This window comes from Lethenteron reissneri, chromosome 53, assembly GCF_015708825.2.
Source record: "Lethenteron reissneri isolate LAM-NWPU_2019-01 chromosome 53, ASM1570882v1, whole genome shotgun sequence".
NCBI classification, from domain to species: Eukaryota; Metazoa; Chordata; class Hyperoartia; order Petromyzontiformes; family Petromyzontidae; genus Lethenteron; species Lethenteron reissneri.
The window spans coordinates 7,103,776-7,120,827 of record NC_083831.1 but is presented as its reverse complement, the minus strand read 5'-3'; the positions used below and the strand labels follow the sequence as shown (position 1 = coordinate 7,120,827).

At 50.8% G+C, this 17,052-nt stretch overlaps 3 protein-coding genes across 3 annotated transcripts in view; all 3 read left to right on the top strand.

The window, feature by feature from the left end:
• The window catches only part of EDARADD (EDAR associated via death domain), a 44,195-nt gene extending 39,032 nt beyond the window's left edge, over positions 1–5,163 (top strand). Inside the window, 5 exon segments of the mRNA XM_061573842.1 lie at positions 1,003–1,061; positions 2,620–2,719; positions 3,612–3,787; positions 4,774–4,856; positions 4,858–5,163. Of these exon segments, the coding sequence (XP_061429826.1) occupies positions 3,722–3,787; positions 4,774–4,856; positions 4,858–5,032 (324 nt within the window). The 5' untranslated portion in view covers positions 1,003–1,061; positions 2,620–2,719; positions 3,612–3,721 and the 3' untranslated portion in view covers positions 5,033–5,163.
• A 3,344-nt stretch (positions 5,164–8,507) lies between these two features.
• On the top strand, positions 8,508–15,302 carry ALKBH6 (alkB homolog 6). Its single transcript, XM_061573802.1, is given in 7 exon segments — positions 8,508–8,695; positions 10,822–10,890; positions 11,921–11,981; positions 12,582–12,733; positions 13,565–13,663; positions 14,825–15,103; positions 15,105–15,302. Coding segments are annotated over 7 exon segments (738 nt in total). The 5' UTR covers positions 8,508–8,653; the 3' UTR covers positions 15,141–15,302.
• Positions 15,303–15,314: 12 nt separating this feature from the next.
• LOC133356213 (G2/mitotic-specific cyclin-B2-like) overlaps positions 15,315–17,052 on the top strand; it is a 28,033-nt gene continuing 26,295 nt past the window's right edge. The window contains exon 1 of the mRNA XM_061573589.1: positions 15,315–15,365. Within this exon, the coding sequence (XP_061429573.1) occupies positions 15,315–15,365 (51 nt within the window). The remainder of the gene's footprint in view (positions 15,366–17,052) is intronic.

Sequence of the window (17,052 nt, the reverse complement as noted above, 5' to 3'; positions counted from 1 at the left end):
ACCACCCCACACCACCTGCACTACACCACCCACACCACGTCTCACCACCTGCACTACACCACCCCACACCACACCACACCACCCTGCACTACACCACCCCGCACCACACCACCCCACACCACACCACCCCACACCACACCACCCCACACCACACCACCCCACACCACACCACCCCACACCACCCTGCACTACACCACCCCACACCACGTCTCACCACCCTGCACTACACCACCCCACACCACCCTGCACTACACCACCCCACACCACGCCACCCCACGCCACACCACACCACACCACACCACCCCACACCACACCGCACCATGTGGCTACAGAACCGTGGCGTGCGTGAATGTGTGCTCACTGATGTTAGTCTGTAGGGAGCAGTGGGGCAGTGGTTAGCACACTGCTCTCTGAAACCATCAATCTGATCTCCATTTCCGCACCTGGCCACCTTCAGTGATGAATACCTGAACCGGTCCTGGGCCTCCCCTAGCCTTAAATCAGTATCCGGCATGGTGTGTAAACTTCAGAATTGGGGAGACAAAGGCGGCCGGGTATGGTGCTGGCCACCCACTCCCACGTGTGGCGTACTGACCTTCATAGGTGCTCGCTAACAGCACTTGCTCCTCCAGTCTGTTAAGGCTACACGGGGAACCTTTTGCTTTGGAGCGGCGGAGTGTTCACGCACTGCGCTACGAACCTAGCGACATCTGAACTGGTCATGGGCCTTACCTAGGTTGCCTCGGCCTTAAACGACTTCCTTAAGTGGTGTGTAAATCATCAGCACTGGGGGAACAAAGGTGGCTGGCCGTGGTGGTGGCAACACCAGCCCCTGGCGCATCGTACCTGCCTTAATAGGTGCTCGCTAACAACAGCGCTTGCCAAGACGGTCTGTGAATGCTGTATGAGCATCTTTGTCTTTTGTTGTCTCTTGTGTGTGCGTGCGCTCACACCCGCGTGTGTGCGTGCGTGTACCTGGGTGTGCCCCCCTGTGTGTCGCAGTGACTGCGAATGAGAAGCTACAGAGTCCCGGCCTCACGAAGGAGGAGACGGCTCCGTTTGTGGGTCGCGCACAAACGACCTCTGACCCCTCCTGCCTCTCCAACATGAGCACCGCTTATTGACCTACCACGCGTCACTTACCGATGAACTCATTCACCCACACACCCACGCACCCACTCATCCACTCCCTCACCCTCCCACTCACTCACCCACCCACTCCCTCACCCACTCCCTCACCCTCCCACTCACTCATTCACCCACACACCCACCCACTCATCCACTCCCTCACCCTCCCACTCACTCATTAATTCACCCACCCACTCCCTCACCCTCCCACTCACTCATTCACCCACACACCCACCCACTCATCCACTCCCTCACCCTCCCACTCACTCATTAATTCACCCACCCACTCGCTCACCCACTCACTCATTCACCCACACACCCAGCCACTCACCCACTCCCTCGCCCTCCCACTCACTCACCCACTCCCTCAGCCACCCACTCATTCACTCCCTCACCATCCCACCCACTCAATCTCCCACGTGTCACTCACTCACAAAGCCACCGAGTCACTCGCTCACGCTCCCACTCACTCACAAAGCCACCGAGTCACTCCCTCACCCTCCCACTCACCCACCCACTCCCTCACCCACTCCCTCACCCTCCCACTCACTCATTCACCCACACACCCACCCACTCATCCACTCCCTCACCCTCCCACTCACTCATTCACCCACACACCCACCCACTCATCCACTCGCTCACCCTCCCACTCACTCATTAATTCACCCACCCACTCGCTCACCCACTCACTCATTCACCCACATACCCAGCCACGTCACCCACTCCCTCGCCCTCCCACTCACTCACCCACTCCCTCAGCCACCCACTCATTCACTCCCTCACCATCCCACCCACTCAATCTCCCACGTGTCACTCACAAAGCCACCGAGTCACTCGCTCACGCTCCCACTCACTCACAAAGCCACCATCCACCACTGTCACCGAGTGAGCACGAAGCCAGTAGCCTCGACCTTCGCGCCTACTCAATTTCTCGCCGCGTCCCCCCCCCCCCCCCCGCCATGTGAATGTGTAATTTCCACCGTTGCCTAAGCAGCGTGACAACTGGGAGATAACCACCGCCCCAATTTCGATTTAAAGCTTTCGTGACTACAGGGATTCATCTTCCTGGTTCTTTCGGTAAAGTCACGTAGAAGGGAAATAATAAAAATAAAACATAATAAAATACAATTCTCACGACGTTTCGGCCACAACGCAAGCAGCCGTCCTCAGGTGAAGAACAGGTCTATCGGAAAGACAGCGTCTGAATGACGCTGTCTTTCCGACAGACCTGTTCTTCACCTGAGGACGGCTGCTTGCGTTGTGGTCGAAACGTCATGAGAATTGTATTTAATAATATTTTATTTTTATTATTTTTTTATTTCCCTTCTACGTGACTTTACCGAAAGAACCAAGAACACACCGCCCCAATGCTGCTTGAGCAGCAGGACATCACTTTGAGACTGCTGCGCGACGAACACTCCTGGCAGGGCACAGAACATCAGGCGTGCCACAAATTTTGCTTAACTGGGGTCGTGTCTGCGATTCACACAGAAGGAGACTGGGTCCAGCATCCCCATCGCGATCCCTGGCAAACCTCCGACGGAAACCCCCACTGAAAAGGCCGCTGGAAGTCCCAACGGCAGTAGCGGCGGTGAGTCTCGGGCGCAGGAGGCAAATGGATAACGAGTCGAGACTTGATTTAGAATCGATTCGTGGGTTACCCGTGCGCGTGTCCATAGCCCCACACCACTCTTCGCGTGCCGTGCCGGCCTCCAAAGGTGCCGCTCGCTCAGAGAATTCGGCCCGAAAGTCGGTTAACGCTGTAGGTTAACGCTGTAGGTTAACGCTGTAGGTTAACGCTGTAGGTGAACGCTGTAGGTTAACGCTGTACGGGTAATAATTGTCTTGTGGTGGGAAGCGACAGTGCAGTGGTTTGCGGACTGCGCTACGAACCCAGCGACCCGAGTTCAATTCCCACTCACGACCATTAACAGTGGAGAATGTTTTCATCGATCCTGGGCCTCCCTTACATCAACTTAGCCTTAAACAAGTACCACCTGCAATGTGTAAATTCCAGTACCTGGGGAGACGTAAGTGGGCGGGCGTGGTGCTCGCCAACCAACCCCCTCATGTGCCGTGCCGCACTCCATACATGCTCGCTAAAGACACTTGCCCCAACAGTCTGTTAAGGCTATACGGGCGATATTTGTCTTTGTGTGTCTCCGTGGTGAAATGTTATCTACCTCACCTGGTATACACGGGGTCCTGGGTTTGATCCCGACCCTGACGCCTGCTGTATATTTGGAGTTTGCGTGTTCTTCCTGTGCTCCAGTTTTTCCCTCCACGTTTAGAAACAATGCTTTTAGAGTATTAAACTGCTATAAATTATCCACGTGATAAGCCACTTCGTTGAGCTATCATTTGTGATAACCAGGTCGCTTTTGAAAAGGAGCTACATAGCTCAGTGGGCCTTACCAGGTAAAATAAAAACAGTAGTTAAGTTTAGTCAAGTGTGTGCCGTACATGTGTGTGTGTGTGTGCAGGTCAGCCATGTCCCAACCTGCCCCTCCCCCCCGCCGTTGACCCCCTGACCTCTGACCCCGTCTCGCTGTGCTCGAGCACCGAGCGCCCCCAGCCCACGGTGCTGGACTTCATGGACGACGCCGACGCCTTCCACAGACTGAAGGCCAAGTTGGATCCCAGCCACAGCATCATCAAGGTGCGACGCAGTGCCGCGGCGACCAATCGACTCGCGTCGTCCTTACCCCGCCCGCCCCCGCACCTCCGATACGCACGGTTGGCTACGTATGGTGTGAAAGAAGTTCAACATACATACATAGACTAGCATCAGACTGATAGACTCGCACAGGACCTAGAGACTTACGTACACCCATAGACTAACATAGGACCCCATTGGAACCTCATTTGCCAGTAAAAAATATGATAATTGGTTTTTTACCCTTCTATCTGGCAACAAAACTGACACCTATTTTTTACTGGCAAGTGAGGTTCCAATGGTATAAATGCTTACCCCGAGCTCTCATACTCTGATGGTGCATTGTCTTTGAGTTGTGCGCCTTTTGGTGTCATCTGGTCCAACCCATGTGAGACTAGGCTCTAAGGAAAGCAGTCTCGGGTGTGGACCAATCAACTTCAAGGACAGTGCACACATTATCAGAGTTATGTTTTTTGTTTGCATTATGACTGAAGGTATTGTGGTCTATGTAAACATGACTACTTGTAAAAAAGGTGTCAGTTTTGTTGCCAGATAGAAGGGTAAAAAACCAATTAACATAGGACCCGTAGACTATTATAGGATCTGCAGACTCTGGCATAGGACCCATAGACTAATGTAGACCCAGTGATGTTGCTATCGAGTATGGCCACTGTTCAGTGCACAGTAGATAAGATCAGTCGAAAAAAAAGGCACGTTTGCTTTTGCAATGCCACACAAGAGGAGAGATGGCCATCGTGTTACCCACCGACACGGCCACTGTGAAACCTATTCTTAGGTTTTTTTCGGTCAAGTCACGTATGTAAAAAATAAAATAAATAAAAGTAAAAGATTTATTTATTTATTTTTATTTTACTTTTATTAATGTACATTTTTTACCTACGTGACTTTACCGATAAAACAACCTAAGAATATGAATCCTTGCAGTCACGAACGCTTCAAATCACTGTGAAACCCGCTGCCGCCCGCAGAACTGGCGCCACGTGGGCTCACGCTGGGGCCTAAGCTACGACGAGCTGAGCCTGCTGGAGGAGCGGGGGAGGGGCGGCCGTAGTCCCCACCGAGGAGGTGCTCCTGCGCAACGGGCACCGCCCGCTGGCGCAGCTGGTGCAGCAGTGCCGAGACCTCAACCGGATCGACGCCGCCTTGCTGCTGCAGGGCTGGGTGGCGCAAACGTGGCGCCGGGGGTCACGGCAGCAGCAGGAGCAGCTCGGTCACTCGTGGCGCTAGCGGCGCCGGCGGCTAGGGCTGCCGGAAGAAGCTCCCGGGCACGAGGGCGCGGGACCTCGGGACGTCGGGCCGAACGACGCGTTGGCGGCGGCGGCGCCATCGCCACCGTGAAGCTTCGAGATATGGGTAGAATGGAAATGACGTGTAAATTAGAACGGGGACAATTAGTCGTTGAGGCCCGATCGATCGACGGATAATTGCGATCGACTACTTCTTACTCTTGCGACGGCGTGTGTCGCGAGAGAATTGATGGTTTTGATGCTTGTAAGTGGAATGCGGATGATGCGCTACAGATACGTTGAGGCGAAGAGAGCAAACGAAACCGTACCAACACGAACTTGACGAGCCATAAAAATAAAAAAATACAAAGGGCACGGTGAAAATTATACAGGAAAAAAAATTGGAGGCTTAAATCGAATCGCGATACTGAACGGTGACGATTTATAGAATCGCTGCGGGGCTGAGTTGTTCAGACATGCCTAGTCCAAAACGTCATCGGCACCGTCATCCTCATCAGGACGATCAACTTCATTTTCAATGGCGCACCAACGTCGTCGGACGCTAACGTCCAATTTTGTTTGGTTAAGGGAGCTCATGGGATGGCATGCGGTTAAGGGCGATTGGTTTGTGGTTGTGCGGATGATGTGAGGACAAATCCTACTCTTTTTGGCACATTGATCAAACGTTTACACAAGCGCTCACGTGCAAATGTTTTAAGCAGACCGGCAGTGCTGGGTTCACGTTACGGTTATGTGGATGGACGCAGCGGTAGTTACAGGAAGACGCAGCCCAAACAAGTTAATAAAAAAAAGCATACGCGTGGATTCTTCAACGTTTCCAACGTGCGTACGTCCTCGGAAGTATTTCATCAGCGGTGTGGAAACCGGGGAAAAACGCGATTGCATATTTGCAAATACTGTGATCCTTTTGCCTCTGGTGTTTTGTCTCCCAAGTTTCAGGCAACACTTTGACTAATTTGGCTAGTTTTCTAGATATACTAATAGGGGGTTTTCCCCTTTTTTTCTGGCAACAAAACTGACACCTTTTGCAAGGAATCATGCTTACATTAACCACAATACTTGCAGTCAAATGCAAACAAAATAATACTCTGATCATTTATGCATTGTCCTTGAAAACTGATTGGTCCACACCAGAGACAGCTTTCTTTAGAGCCTAGTATCATATGGTGTTCAACCAGATGACGCCAAAAGGCGCAAAGGAGGTCCCATGATGTAGTTTTCTAGAGTTCTAGAGGGCAAGTCCCTGATAATGGTAACACAACCAAGATACGACCCATGTCTTCAATTGATATAACCTGCAGCAACACGAGGCTCTCTTCTCTCTTCAAAACAGGTCCCCAAACAAGCTTTGTTTCTTCACGACGAGCATCTTGGCCGCACTAATCGGACACTTGAGGGCAATGTGTTTGACCTGGCGGGCACTAATTTAAGCACGTGCCCAGTCACTCCTGTCACTGCGAGGGCCTCGCAGAACCTTGTATAAATAGGACCCAGCATCTCGGCAGCACTAATGGGGGCCCGGAGGGCAATTTTTTCAACCTGGCGACAATCAATGCGTTTCTAATTTCGGCATGCTTGGTCGAATTCTGTCACTGCTTCTTCTTGCCCGGTCAAACACGCACGTTTTATTTTTAAAGTTTGTAATTTGGTCGCGATAAGGGGTGTGAGTCTAGTGAGGTGGCCTGCTACATATATGTGAGAGTCATGTTGGGCCCTTCGTAAGGAAAAGAGGTTCTCCACTCCGGTTCTGCTCGAGTAGTTGTTCAGGATTTTTTTACGCGTGTAATTATTCCTAGTATAATAATAGGGTTTCCCCCTTTATTTCTGGCAAAAAAACTGAAACCTTTTTACAAGGAATCATGTCTGCATTAACCACAATACTTGTGGTCAAAATGCAAACAAAATTTACACTCTGATAAGAAATGCATTGTCCTTGAAACTGATTGGTCCACACCAGAGACGGCTTTCTTTTGAGCCTCGTCTCAATTGGTGTTGACCAGATGACGTAGGGTGGGTTTTAATGTGGACTGTGTAAAAGGTGTGTTTTGATGTATCTTTGTTTAACACAGAGTTAACTAAGCTTGGAAAACAAAAAAAACCCTACTTGGTATGCTGGCTCATACTAATGGAAAGTACAGACTTTGCACTCCGTGGTAAATGTTACGTAGATAAGAGTTTTGTTTTGGATGTTTTATAATACGTAAATGGTGGAGCTTTATATATAAAATGTTCTGAAGTTACCTCTGCTGTATGTGTTTGTGTTATGGGATTAGACTTACATCGCGTTTATATTCTATTGCATTATAGTGAACTTCTTTCGCACTGTACGTAACCAACCGTGCTAATCGGAAGTGCATTGTTGAGTCTATGGGTAGTGCTGAATCTATGGTCAGTGTTGAGTCTATGGGTAGTGTTGAGTCTATGGGTAGTGCTGAGTCTATGGGCAGTGCTGAGTCTATGGGCAGTGTTGAGTCTATGGGCAGTGTTGAGTCTATGGGCAGTGTTGAGTCTATGGGCAGTGTTGAGTCTATGGGCAGTGTTGAGTCTTTGGGTAGTGTTGAGTCTATGGGCAGTATGAATACAGATTCTGACTTCTAATCTGCGCATATCAACAGTTTAAAGTCAATGGGCAGGTGACGTGCACAGGGATAAAGTGTGGCCACAATGGGGTTATGAGAGTTGGAGAGTGCACGAAATTCAAACAGTGGGGCCTGATAAGAATTACATTTGAACTCTCCACATCGATATAAATAAAGGCTTTAGTCTGTACGTCTCAATAATCTCTAGGGGTACTTCCCGACAAGGTAGAAAGTTTAAATTTGGTACCCAGGTAGCTTTTAGGGCACAAACAGCAGAGAAAAGAAAAATCTTAAAATACGAAAATTTTTATTTTAAGGGCCCCAAAATCTCGATTTTGAGTTTCACATAAACATGTTTGTGCGTGGTGTCATGCAGAAACCGTTCAATTCCATTTTTTTGTTCGATCGAGCGTTACATAGCAAATACAATTAAAGCGAGAATCCATTCTATCTTTTATTGTTTTTCACATATTTCGGATTCAAGCGGTTTTGAACGAAAAAAATCCGCATTTTTTGATGTTCAAATCTGAATAATTCGAAAACGGCAAAAGATAGGAGCTTCCGCCTCATTGAGTATTAAGTTCATAAAATGTTCTTTCTAAAAAAAGAACAATCTTTAAATTGATGGGTACGATTTTAAATACAAGAAATAATTAAATCAAGTCGTCACCAATGTGTTTCTTTCTCAGAAATGTTTTTGGAGTAGTTGTTCGTGTCTGATCGTAGACAAAAATAGTTTAAAACATATCAAGTTAATTATTATATCTATTGCAAAAGTTTGCCTGGCGAATGACCTTTATGAACCAGTAATTAAAATACACGTGTCCGTGTGTCATTTCTTCGGACACTAATTGCTCACTACGACCCCTAGTGGCAGGCCGCCTCTCTCGCAGTGCATCCTCTTCCTCGTTCCTCTGTGCTTCCAATTCAACAGCAACAGCAGAAGCAACAGCAACAACAACAGCAGAAGAAACAACAACAACAACCGAAAGTAATTCCCCGTCACTTAGGCCCTTATCATCATGGAAACGCTCCAGGCCCTGGAGCCTCACCGCCTGCTCAACGTGAGTAGGCCCAGACACCGAGGGGCCACCGTACCCCGAAGCCTCGGACTTGCCTGGATCGGCTGCCGGGAAAGGCGCGTGGGGACCCGGGTGTGGGGACCCGGGCGTGAGGGGGGTGATAACGATAATTGAATACGCCACTTAAACCCGGTTGGGGCTTTCAGACTGATAGGGGAGCCGCTGGGATACTCGCCGATGTTACGCTTAGATTCAAATGCATCTCCACATCCATAATACAGGGCTTTATCGCGTAAAATATGAATGTGTCGTTAAACCCGCCACCACCCGACACGGCCAAATAGTAAGGTTTGTCACGTAAACAAACGTGCCCATTCGTTACTTGTAACAGCACTAACCGGTCGTGTGTTGGAGAGTAAACCCACAACAACATTTTACAATTGGAGTACGACGTTTCGCCAGTAATCACAACCTCCATCAAGCGCATAATCCTGTTGTGTCGGTCTTAAATTAGACACGGGATGGGGAACACATTGTCCTGCGGAGGGAGCTGGTAGGAACGTTGGGTTGCTCGGTCAATGGCCTGCAGGGTCAACGGCGGCGTGGTGTATTCCGCAAATATGGCCGACTGTGAGGGCGGGCACAAGCCGGCGTGAGTAGGTTAAACGTTGAGTTTTATAAGGGCACCACGGGGTGACAGGCCCCTCCCCACCCAGCCCCACCCCTCCCACCCCCCACCCAGCCCCACCCCTCCCACCCCCCACCCAGCCCCACCCCTCCCACCCCCCACCCAGCCCCACCCCTCCCACCCCCCACCCAGCCCCACCCCTCCCACCCCCCACCCAGCCCCACCCCTCCCACCCCCCACCCAGCCCCACCCCTCCCACCCCCCACCCAGCCCCACCCTCCCCACCCAGCCCCACCCTCTCCCACTCAGCCCCACCCTCCCCACCCAGCCCCTCCCCACCCTCCCCACCCAGCCCCTCCCTCCTCACCCAGCCGATTCGCTATGAAGCTCTTTTCACAGGTGTCCAGTATGCGACCAGAGGTCGCTTGAAGAGACCTTAAGAGGTAGCGCTGTGATATCCGCTTCTGCGGGCCGTTCTCTAATACGAAGAAGGGTCACACTGCTAGTCCAGTATGGACGCCTGTGAAAATTAATTATCGGGAGCAGGAATGTACCCAAGGTAAAACGCAGGAATACATTTTAAAGTGATGGCTTATTTTTGCACTGTCAATGGATGGTGAGAATACACTATCAGCTTATGTACACCATTGGAACCTCATTTGCCAGTAAAAAATATGATAATTGTTTTTTTACCCTTTAATCTGGCAACAAAACTGACACCTTTTTACTGGCAAATGAGGTTCCAATGGTGTAAATGCTTACCCCGAGCTCTCATACTCTGATGGTACATTGTCTTTGAGTTGTGCGCCTTTTGGCGTCATCTGGTCCAACTCCATGTGAGACTAGGCTCTAAGGAAAGCTGTCTCGGGTGTGGACCAATCAACTTCAAGGACAGTGCATACATTATCAGAGTTATTCATAATCAACGATTTTTGGGTTTAGATCGCGTTTATTTATAAATGTGTCGTAACCCTCCACCACCCGACACGGCCAATCAGTAAAAAATGTGTCACGTTGACAAAGACAAATAGTTCACTGCTTTAGCCCACCGGTGTGTTGAAGCAACAACATTCAACACACCGGTGGGCTAAAGCAGTGAACTATTTGTCTTTGTCAACGTGACACATTTTTTACTGATTGGCCGTGTCGGGTGGTGGAGGGTTACGACACATTTATAAATAAACGCGATCTAAACCCAAAAATCGTTGATTATGAATAACATTGGTCGCGAAAGCCTACGTGTTAAACTGATTATCAGAGTTGTGTTTTTTGTTTGCATTATTGACTTCAGGTATTGTGGTCTATGCAAACATGACTCCTCGTAAAAAAAGGTGTCAGTTTTGTTGCCAGATAAAAGGGTAAAAAACAATTATCAGCTTATGTACAATTGTGTAATTGTTGCAAAGCGCCTTGGAATTATATTAGCTACACCTTGCAAACCCAGTTCACACTCTGGCTCTCGGCGGTGCGAGCTCCACGCTCTTCTGAGGCCCCACGCGGCCACCTCTTAGACTCGTGTTCTTCGTGTGTTTGTCTCAAGGTGCCACCAACAATCTACTACGTGCCGGACTTCTTGTCGCACGGCGAGGAGGAGATGCTGCTGAGAGAGGTGACAGACACGGGGCTGCGAACGAAACTCACCTCAACTAAAACTAAACTATTTTTTATTTTACAAGGTTAGGCTCAATGAGCTAGGTAGATTTTTTTTTACAAGCGACCTGGCCACAAATTATAGCTCAATGAAGTGGGTTATTACGTGTACATTTATAGCAGCCAAATAATCTTAATGCACGTTTTTAAATGTGGAGGGAAAAACCGGAGGACCCGGAGAAAAATCCACGCGACCACGGGGAGAGACACGCAAACTCCAAAAATAAAGGCATCAGGGTCGGGATCGAACCCGTAACCTCCTGTATACCAGGCGAGGTAGTTAACATCTCACCAACGTTCTGCCCTTACCATCGTCACAGCTTCGTCGCAACCTCATCACTATTCCTGTTGTCGGGAAATGACCGCGTGATTTGCAGTCCTCACTGTATGCTCCGCCTCGTCTGCAATGGATCACATTCTAGATTTGAAGCTTTCGTGACTGCAATGATTCATATTCTTAGGTTTTTTCGGTAAAGTCACGTAGGTAAAAACATTAAAAAGTAAAATAAAATAAAAATAAAAATCACGACGTTTCGGAGGCAACACAAGCTTTCGTCTTCAGGTGGTACCGTCACAGCCACGACAGCTGTATCAAGTAAATGAGAGATTGCAGGAGTTACCACTGCGTTTATATAATGGTTGGAGAAGGTGGTGGGGCAAGGGCCGCATACTTATTATTAATATGGTAAGGTGAGGCTTGAGACTACAAAAACCTAAGAATATGAAAATGGATCACATCTTCATCACATCATCACAACCTCATCGGAGGCGGGTCGCGACCTCATCACGAACGGATCATACACTCTTCACAACCTCACTATAAATCTTCGCCACCACCCTCATCACAGCCTCATTGCAATCCTCATCACAACCGCATCGTACACTCTGTACGACCCTTATTGCAATCATCATCACGACTTCATGAGCCTCGTCACAACTCGTTGTATGAGGTCATCAGAAATGGACCGCAGCCTCTGCTCGTGTTGCAGGTGTACAAAGCGCCCAAGACCAAATGGACGCAGCTGTCTGGACGTCGACTGCAGAATTGGGGTGAGGACCCTTGTCATCATCGTCATCATCATCGTCACCAACATCAACAATGGTTTTTCTACTGCTGGATGGCTTCATCACCATCAGCAGCAGAACTAGTCAATCCACAATGCTGGATGAAAGCCTCTCCAAGCAGTTGTCCATTCGTCCTTCCTGGTCTGGCAGAGCCACAAAATCGATCTCACTCCTGCATACAAATGATCTTTATCACCGCATAATACGTGCATGCACACGTACACACGTTTATATGTGTCAGTATACAATCTGAAAATTGTTCGAAAAAAATCATGCTTCAATCTGTAACTCATCTGCTCATAAAAACGCTTATTGCTGGTGATGGTGACTACGACAGTTATAATGTCGATGATGCGAATAGAAATGGTGTTGTTAATGAGTACGATGATTTTTAAAATGACAGTGTTGATGATGATTATTTTGATGATGCTGATATTAATATGAAGTTGATGATGTGCATAATGTTGACAACGATATTGACAATGATGCTGTAAGTGATGCTGTAAGTGATGATTATATAATAATGTTAGTGATGGTGGTTGTGACGACGATGATGATGTTGATGATGATGTTGATGGGGTGCAGGGGGCCTGCCGGACCCACGGGGGATGCTCACGTCCCCTCTGCCTCCCTGGCTCGCCCGCCCGGCCTCGCGCCTCTCTTCCCTCGGCCTCTTTGACGGTCGCCAGGCCAACCACGTGCTGGTTAACGAGTACCGCCCGGGCGAGGGCATCATGGTGAGAGCCCTTTCTCTCGCGTGGGTGTGTGCGCGTGTGTATGGGGAGCTCAGCCACCGCATGCCAAAACAGCTTTTGTTCGGCCGGTTCGAAGGGGCTAAATGAGCACGGCACGGGCTAGAGGGGAGATGGAGTGATGTGGTACAGGAGGACGTGGAGCTGAGTGGACTTGCCGATGACTGGTACCAGCGGTGTCAAGATCGGCCTCTGTGGAGGAGGCTCGTGAAGGACGCTACTGGGCAGTTGGAGGCAGTCGCCCTCCAGCAACAACGGAGGGCGGAGGAGCGACGCTCACAACAACGAGCGGAGCTCCAGGTGGCTAAAGCACAGCAAGTTGGCACAGTAGGGGGCATAGGTGGTGCATCAGCCAGTCATCTCGGTCATCTCAGTCAGTCGACCCGTGGCAACTGGGTCTGCCCCGTGACCTCCTGCCAGCGGGCTTTCGACACTTCACGTGGCCTCAAGGTGCACATGGCCTGGCACAAGCGTCGTGGTGACGTCACCGCCACTTAGTGGCGAATGGCGGTTGTTGTTCTATGGGGTGCGGTGGCGCAGCGGTTAGCGAATTGGGCTACTAAACCGGCCACCCAAGTTCGATTCCCGCTCACGGCCAACACCGCTGACGATTATCGGAACTGGTCCTGGGCGTCCCCTAGATCGACTCAGCCTCAAATGAGTACCTGGTGCAGTGTGTACACATCAGCACTGGGAAGACCAAGGCGGCCGAGCGTGGTGTGCCATGCCAGCAATCGTAGGTGCTCACGAACAGCACTTGCCACAACATTCTGTTAAACGCTACACGGGGGATCTTTTTGTCTTGTCTTTTCGCAGCCTCATGAGGACGGGCCGCTCTACTACCCCACCGTGACGACGCTCAGCCTGGGCTCCCATTCCGTGCTTGACTTCTACCCCACCGTGCGCTCCACTCAGGTCCCCACGCACCCTAAGCAGAGGTCGCAACCGATTACCCGATACCCGTACCCTACCTGATACCCGGCTACCCGTACCCGGCCAGGTACGGGTAGCCGTTTGCGACCCTGGTGCGGCCGGGTACGGGTACGGGATAGGCCGTGAGTCACTGGTGAGTCACCGTTTGTCACTCATTTCGGGTAGGGTACGGGTAGGGAACAGGTACCCGTACCCGGCCGGGTACGGGTACGGGTACCCATTTGCGACCCTGGTGCGGCTGGGTATGGGTACGGGTAAGGAATCAAAACCCGTTTGCGACCTCTGACCCTAAGCCACTGCCTCCCTCCCACACCCCGCTAACCGCAGGCTGCAACATAACCTACAGCTGGGGCTGACAGCCCATTGCTTGCCCAGTCGATTACAGTATTCCCTCGTTCTTCACGAACTTGATATCTGCGATTTTGGCTTTCCTGCGAATTGCATTTGGGACTCTACACGACTGCTTTGAGAGAGGGAGAGAGAGAGAGAAAGACAATGATGAGATAAAGTGGTGAGAGAGAATGTGATGAGATAAAGTGATGAGAGAGAATGTGATCACCGGAACGTATCCCTCGCAAATAGCGAGGCAATACTGTACTAAATTGTTACAGGCCAGGATCATGATTTAACTGAAGTATTCCCGTTTGCATTAGTATTGACTTGTAATGCTTGTCATGTTTGTCGCGTTTGTGCCGTCTCATGTGTATTGTTTTGTTGTCTCGATCAGATCATCGGACTAAAGGAGATATTTGAATTTAATGTATGGCAAATGTAAACAATCGATTGTCAACACACACAGCGTGATACATTTATCTTGAGCTTAAGAACTGACGTGAATCCACGAATCGATTCGTGACTCGTAACAATCGACTTAATTCAATGAGGTCGGGGCTTGATTTCAGCCCGCCCAACGACATGGAAACCTTTCCACGCCTAGCACGCCACATCCAGGTTACGGCTCACTATGAGTGTGCTACTAGTCACATACCCATTCTAGCTTACTTAGTCACGAGTCTGATCAAGCCAACCTGCCACCCGCAAAATATTCCGTGAGATATCGAACCCTGTTTGAACTGATGCATCTTCATCGCACACCTTATTGAACCCCCATTTCTCCATCCTCACCGCCAGCCCGTCCTCCAGGAGCCCGACGGTGACCCCGAGTGCCCGACCGCTCGCTCGCCCGTGTTCAGTCTGCTGCTCGACCGCCGCAGCCTGCTGGTGCTGCGCAACTCGGCCTACACGGAACTGCTGCACGGGATTAAACCTGTCATGGCCGACGACGTCGCCACCACCGCCGCCGGCGCCGCCAACCTCGCGCTGGTGCCGTGGGCAAGCGCCGGGGCCGGTGGGGAGGCGGCGGTGTGGCCGGCCCCGCGCGGGACGCGGGTATCGCTCACTATCCGTCACGTGCCTCGCACCGGTGCGCGCACCCGTCGTGCTGACGGGGAGGAGGTGACGGAGGAGGAGGTGGAGGAGCTGACAGAGGAGGATACGGAGGCGACGGAGCTCCACATCCTCCTGTACCGCATCTGCCCATCTCTTCTCCGGCCCGTGCCGCTCCCGTTTCGCCCCTTCTATCCAGCCAAACAGAATTCTGCTTGGCCATGCGGTGGCTGGGCATGCGGGCTACATGACCCAGCCGACGCAACCTCACCTGCCGGAGAAGTTCACCGATGGGACTGTGTCGAGGTCTTTCGAGGATCTGTGAGCTCCTGATATAATCCAACCTGGTTAAACCCAAGATGGATCGTGAGTAGGCCAGCCTGAATGTCTCAAGCCGGCATAGACGTTCCTGTAAAATTGTCCAAGCTTCTCAAGCATACAGAAGGGAGGGCATAACTGTGACAGTGAAGACCTGGACCTTCGCATAAAGCAGTAGGCCAGACAGCTTCCATGCAGCGTTATGCAGTTGATGAAAAGATAATTCCGCTAAACTGATTCGAAGTTAAACATCTTGCTGAACTATAGCTGGTCATATGCATAATGCCCAGGGTGGGGCACTGCTGTACTCTGTACAACTGCCCAATCACCCATGGAGAGTTGAGGGGGGTGGAGTGTTTGACGATTTCAAATACCCAGGCTGGTGGCTTGTTTTAGTCGGGCCCGATTTTAAGGCTGGTGAACAATTTAATTAGATATCACTCTTTGCTTTTTGACAGAAGTGTTGAGATTTTGTATGCTTGGAACCACACGGAGAGTCAGAGGAACACATGGGTCAGGGAACACGCGCGCATCCTCTTGTGAAGTGGGCTTGGTCAGGACACAAGGTGGCTATGGGGGCTAACACCCGACGGATGGGCCTGCTGACAGAGCGCCAACAAGAGGAGGGAACGCAGACCCTGGGTACGGAGCGCCGAGAGCAGCTCTCATGCAAATTGGATTGCGACAATGCGGGGGGGGGAGTCCCTTCATCCAGCAGTGGATCAAACAGGGCTGATACGAGACTCACTTCTGCCACTGAAGAAACAGCTTGCGTGTGCAAGACTTGATCGGGAGGTTGTCTGACCGTACTTCACCATGCCGCTCGGTGTGGTTTCATGAAGTGGAGGGGGTGGTGGCGGTGTCCTGGACCGGTTGAGGCATTGCTCGCCACCGACGCACACCGTGACCGGGAATCTTAACTCGGGTGGTCGAGTTCGTCGCTCGGCACACACAATCTACGCGGCTCCACTGCTCCACTCCTGTATTCTGCCAGAATAAAAGCAGCTCACCATTGTATCTTCTCCGTGTGTGCATTTCAATCGCTTGTGGCCGCGTTATGTGTGCCGTGTCGCCACTGGGACGCCCACGTGAATGGCCGGCTACGAGAACTACAGAAGTCACGCGGTTGGTTGCTCGTTGTGAAATGTGTTCGCGCGAAGAGACCGACGCGGCCCATGTGACCCGGCCCTCGTCGGGTCTCGAAAGCTCAGCGGGAATGAGCCTGGGTAGCTCTTGAATATTGGGAAGCCACTGGAGCTATGGACTTTTAAATCTAGATTAAAAGCTCATTTCTTTACAACTGCTTTTTGTAGTGACCTCGTGGAGCCTGACCCCCCAGGTGAGATGGCCACCTGGTGCAGCAGTTCTGTGTTTGGGCATTAGGCGGTGACCATCTTATCTAGGGGTACAAGTTCAATCGGTGGAAGGCAGGGGTAGTCAACATGCGGCGTTATTTACATATTGAGTTTCTTACCGAATTTAGAGAAAAATTGCCTCCTTTCGTAATTTTTATTGCCAGCCCCTGGTGTAAGGCCAACAGATTTGAGTCGAGAAGGAGACAAAGATCCCCCGTATAGCCTTAACAGACTGTTGGGGCAAGTGCTGTTAGCGAGCACCCATGAAGGCCGGAAGGGTACACGAGGGGGTGGGTGGCCAGCACCACGCCC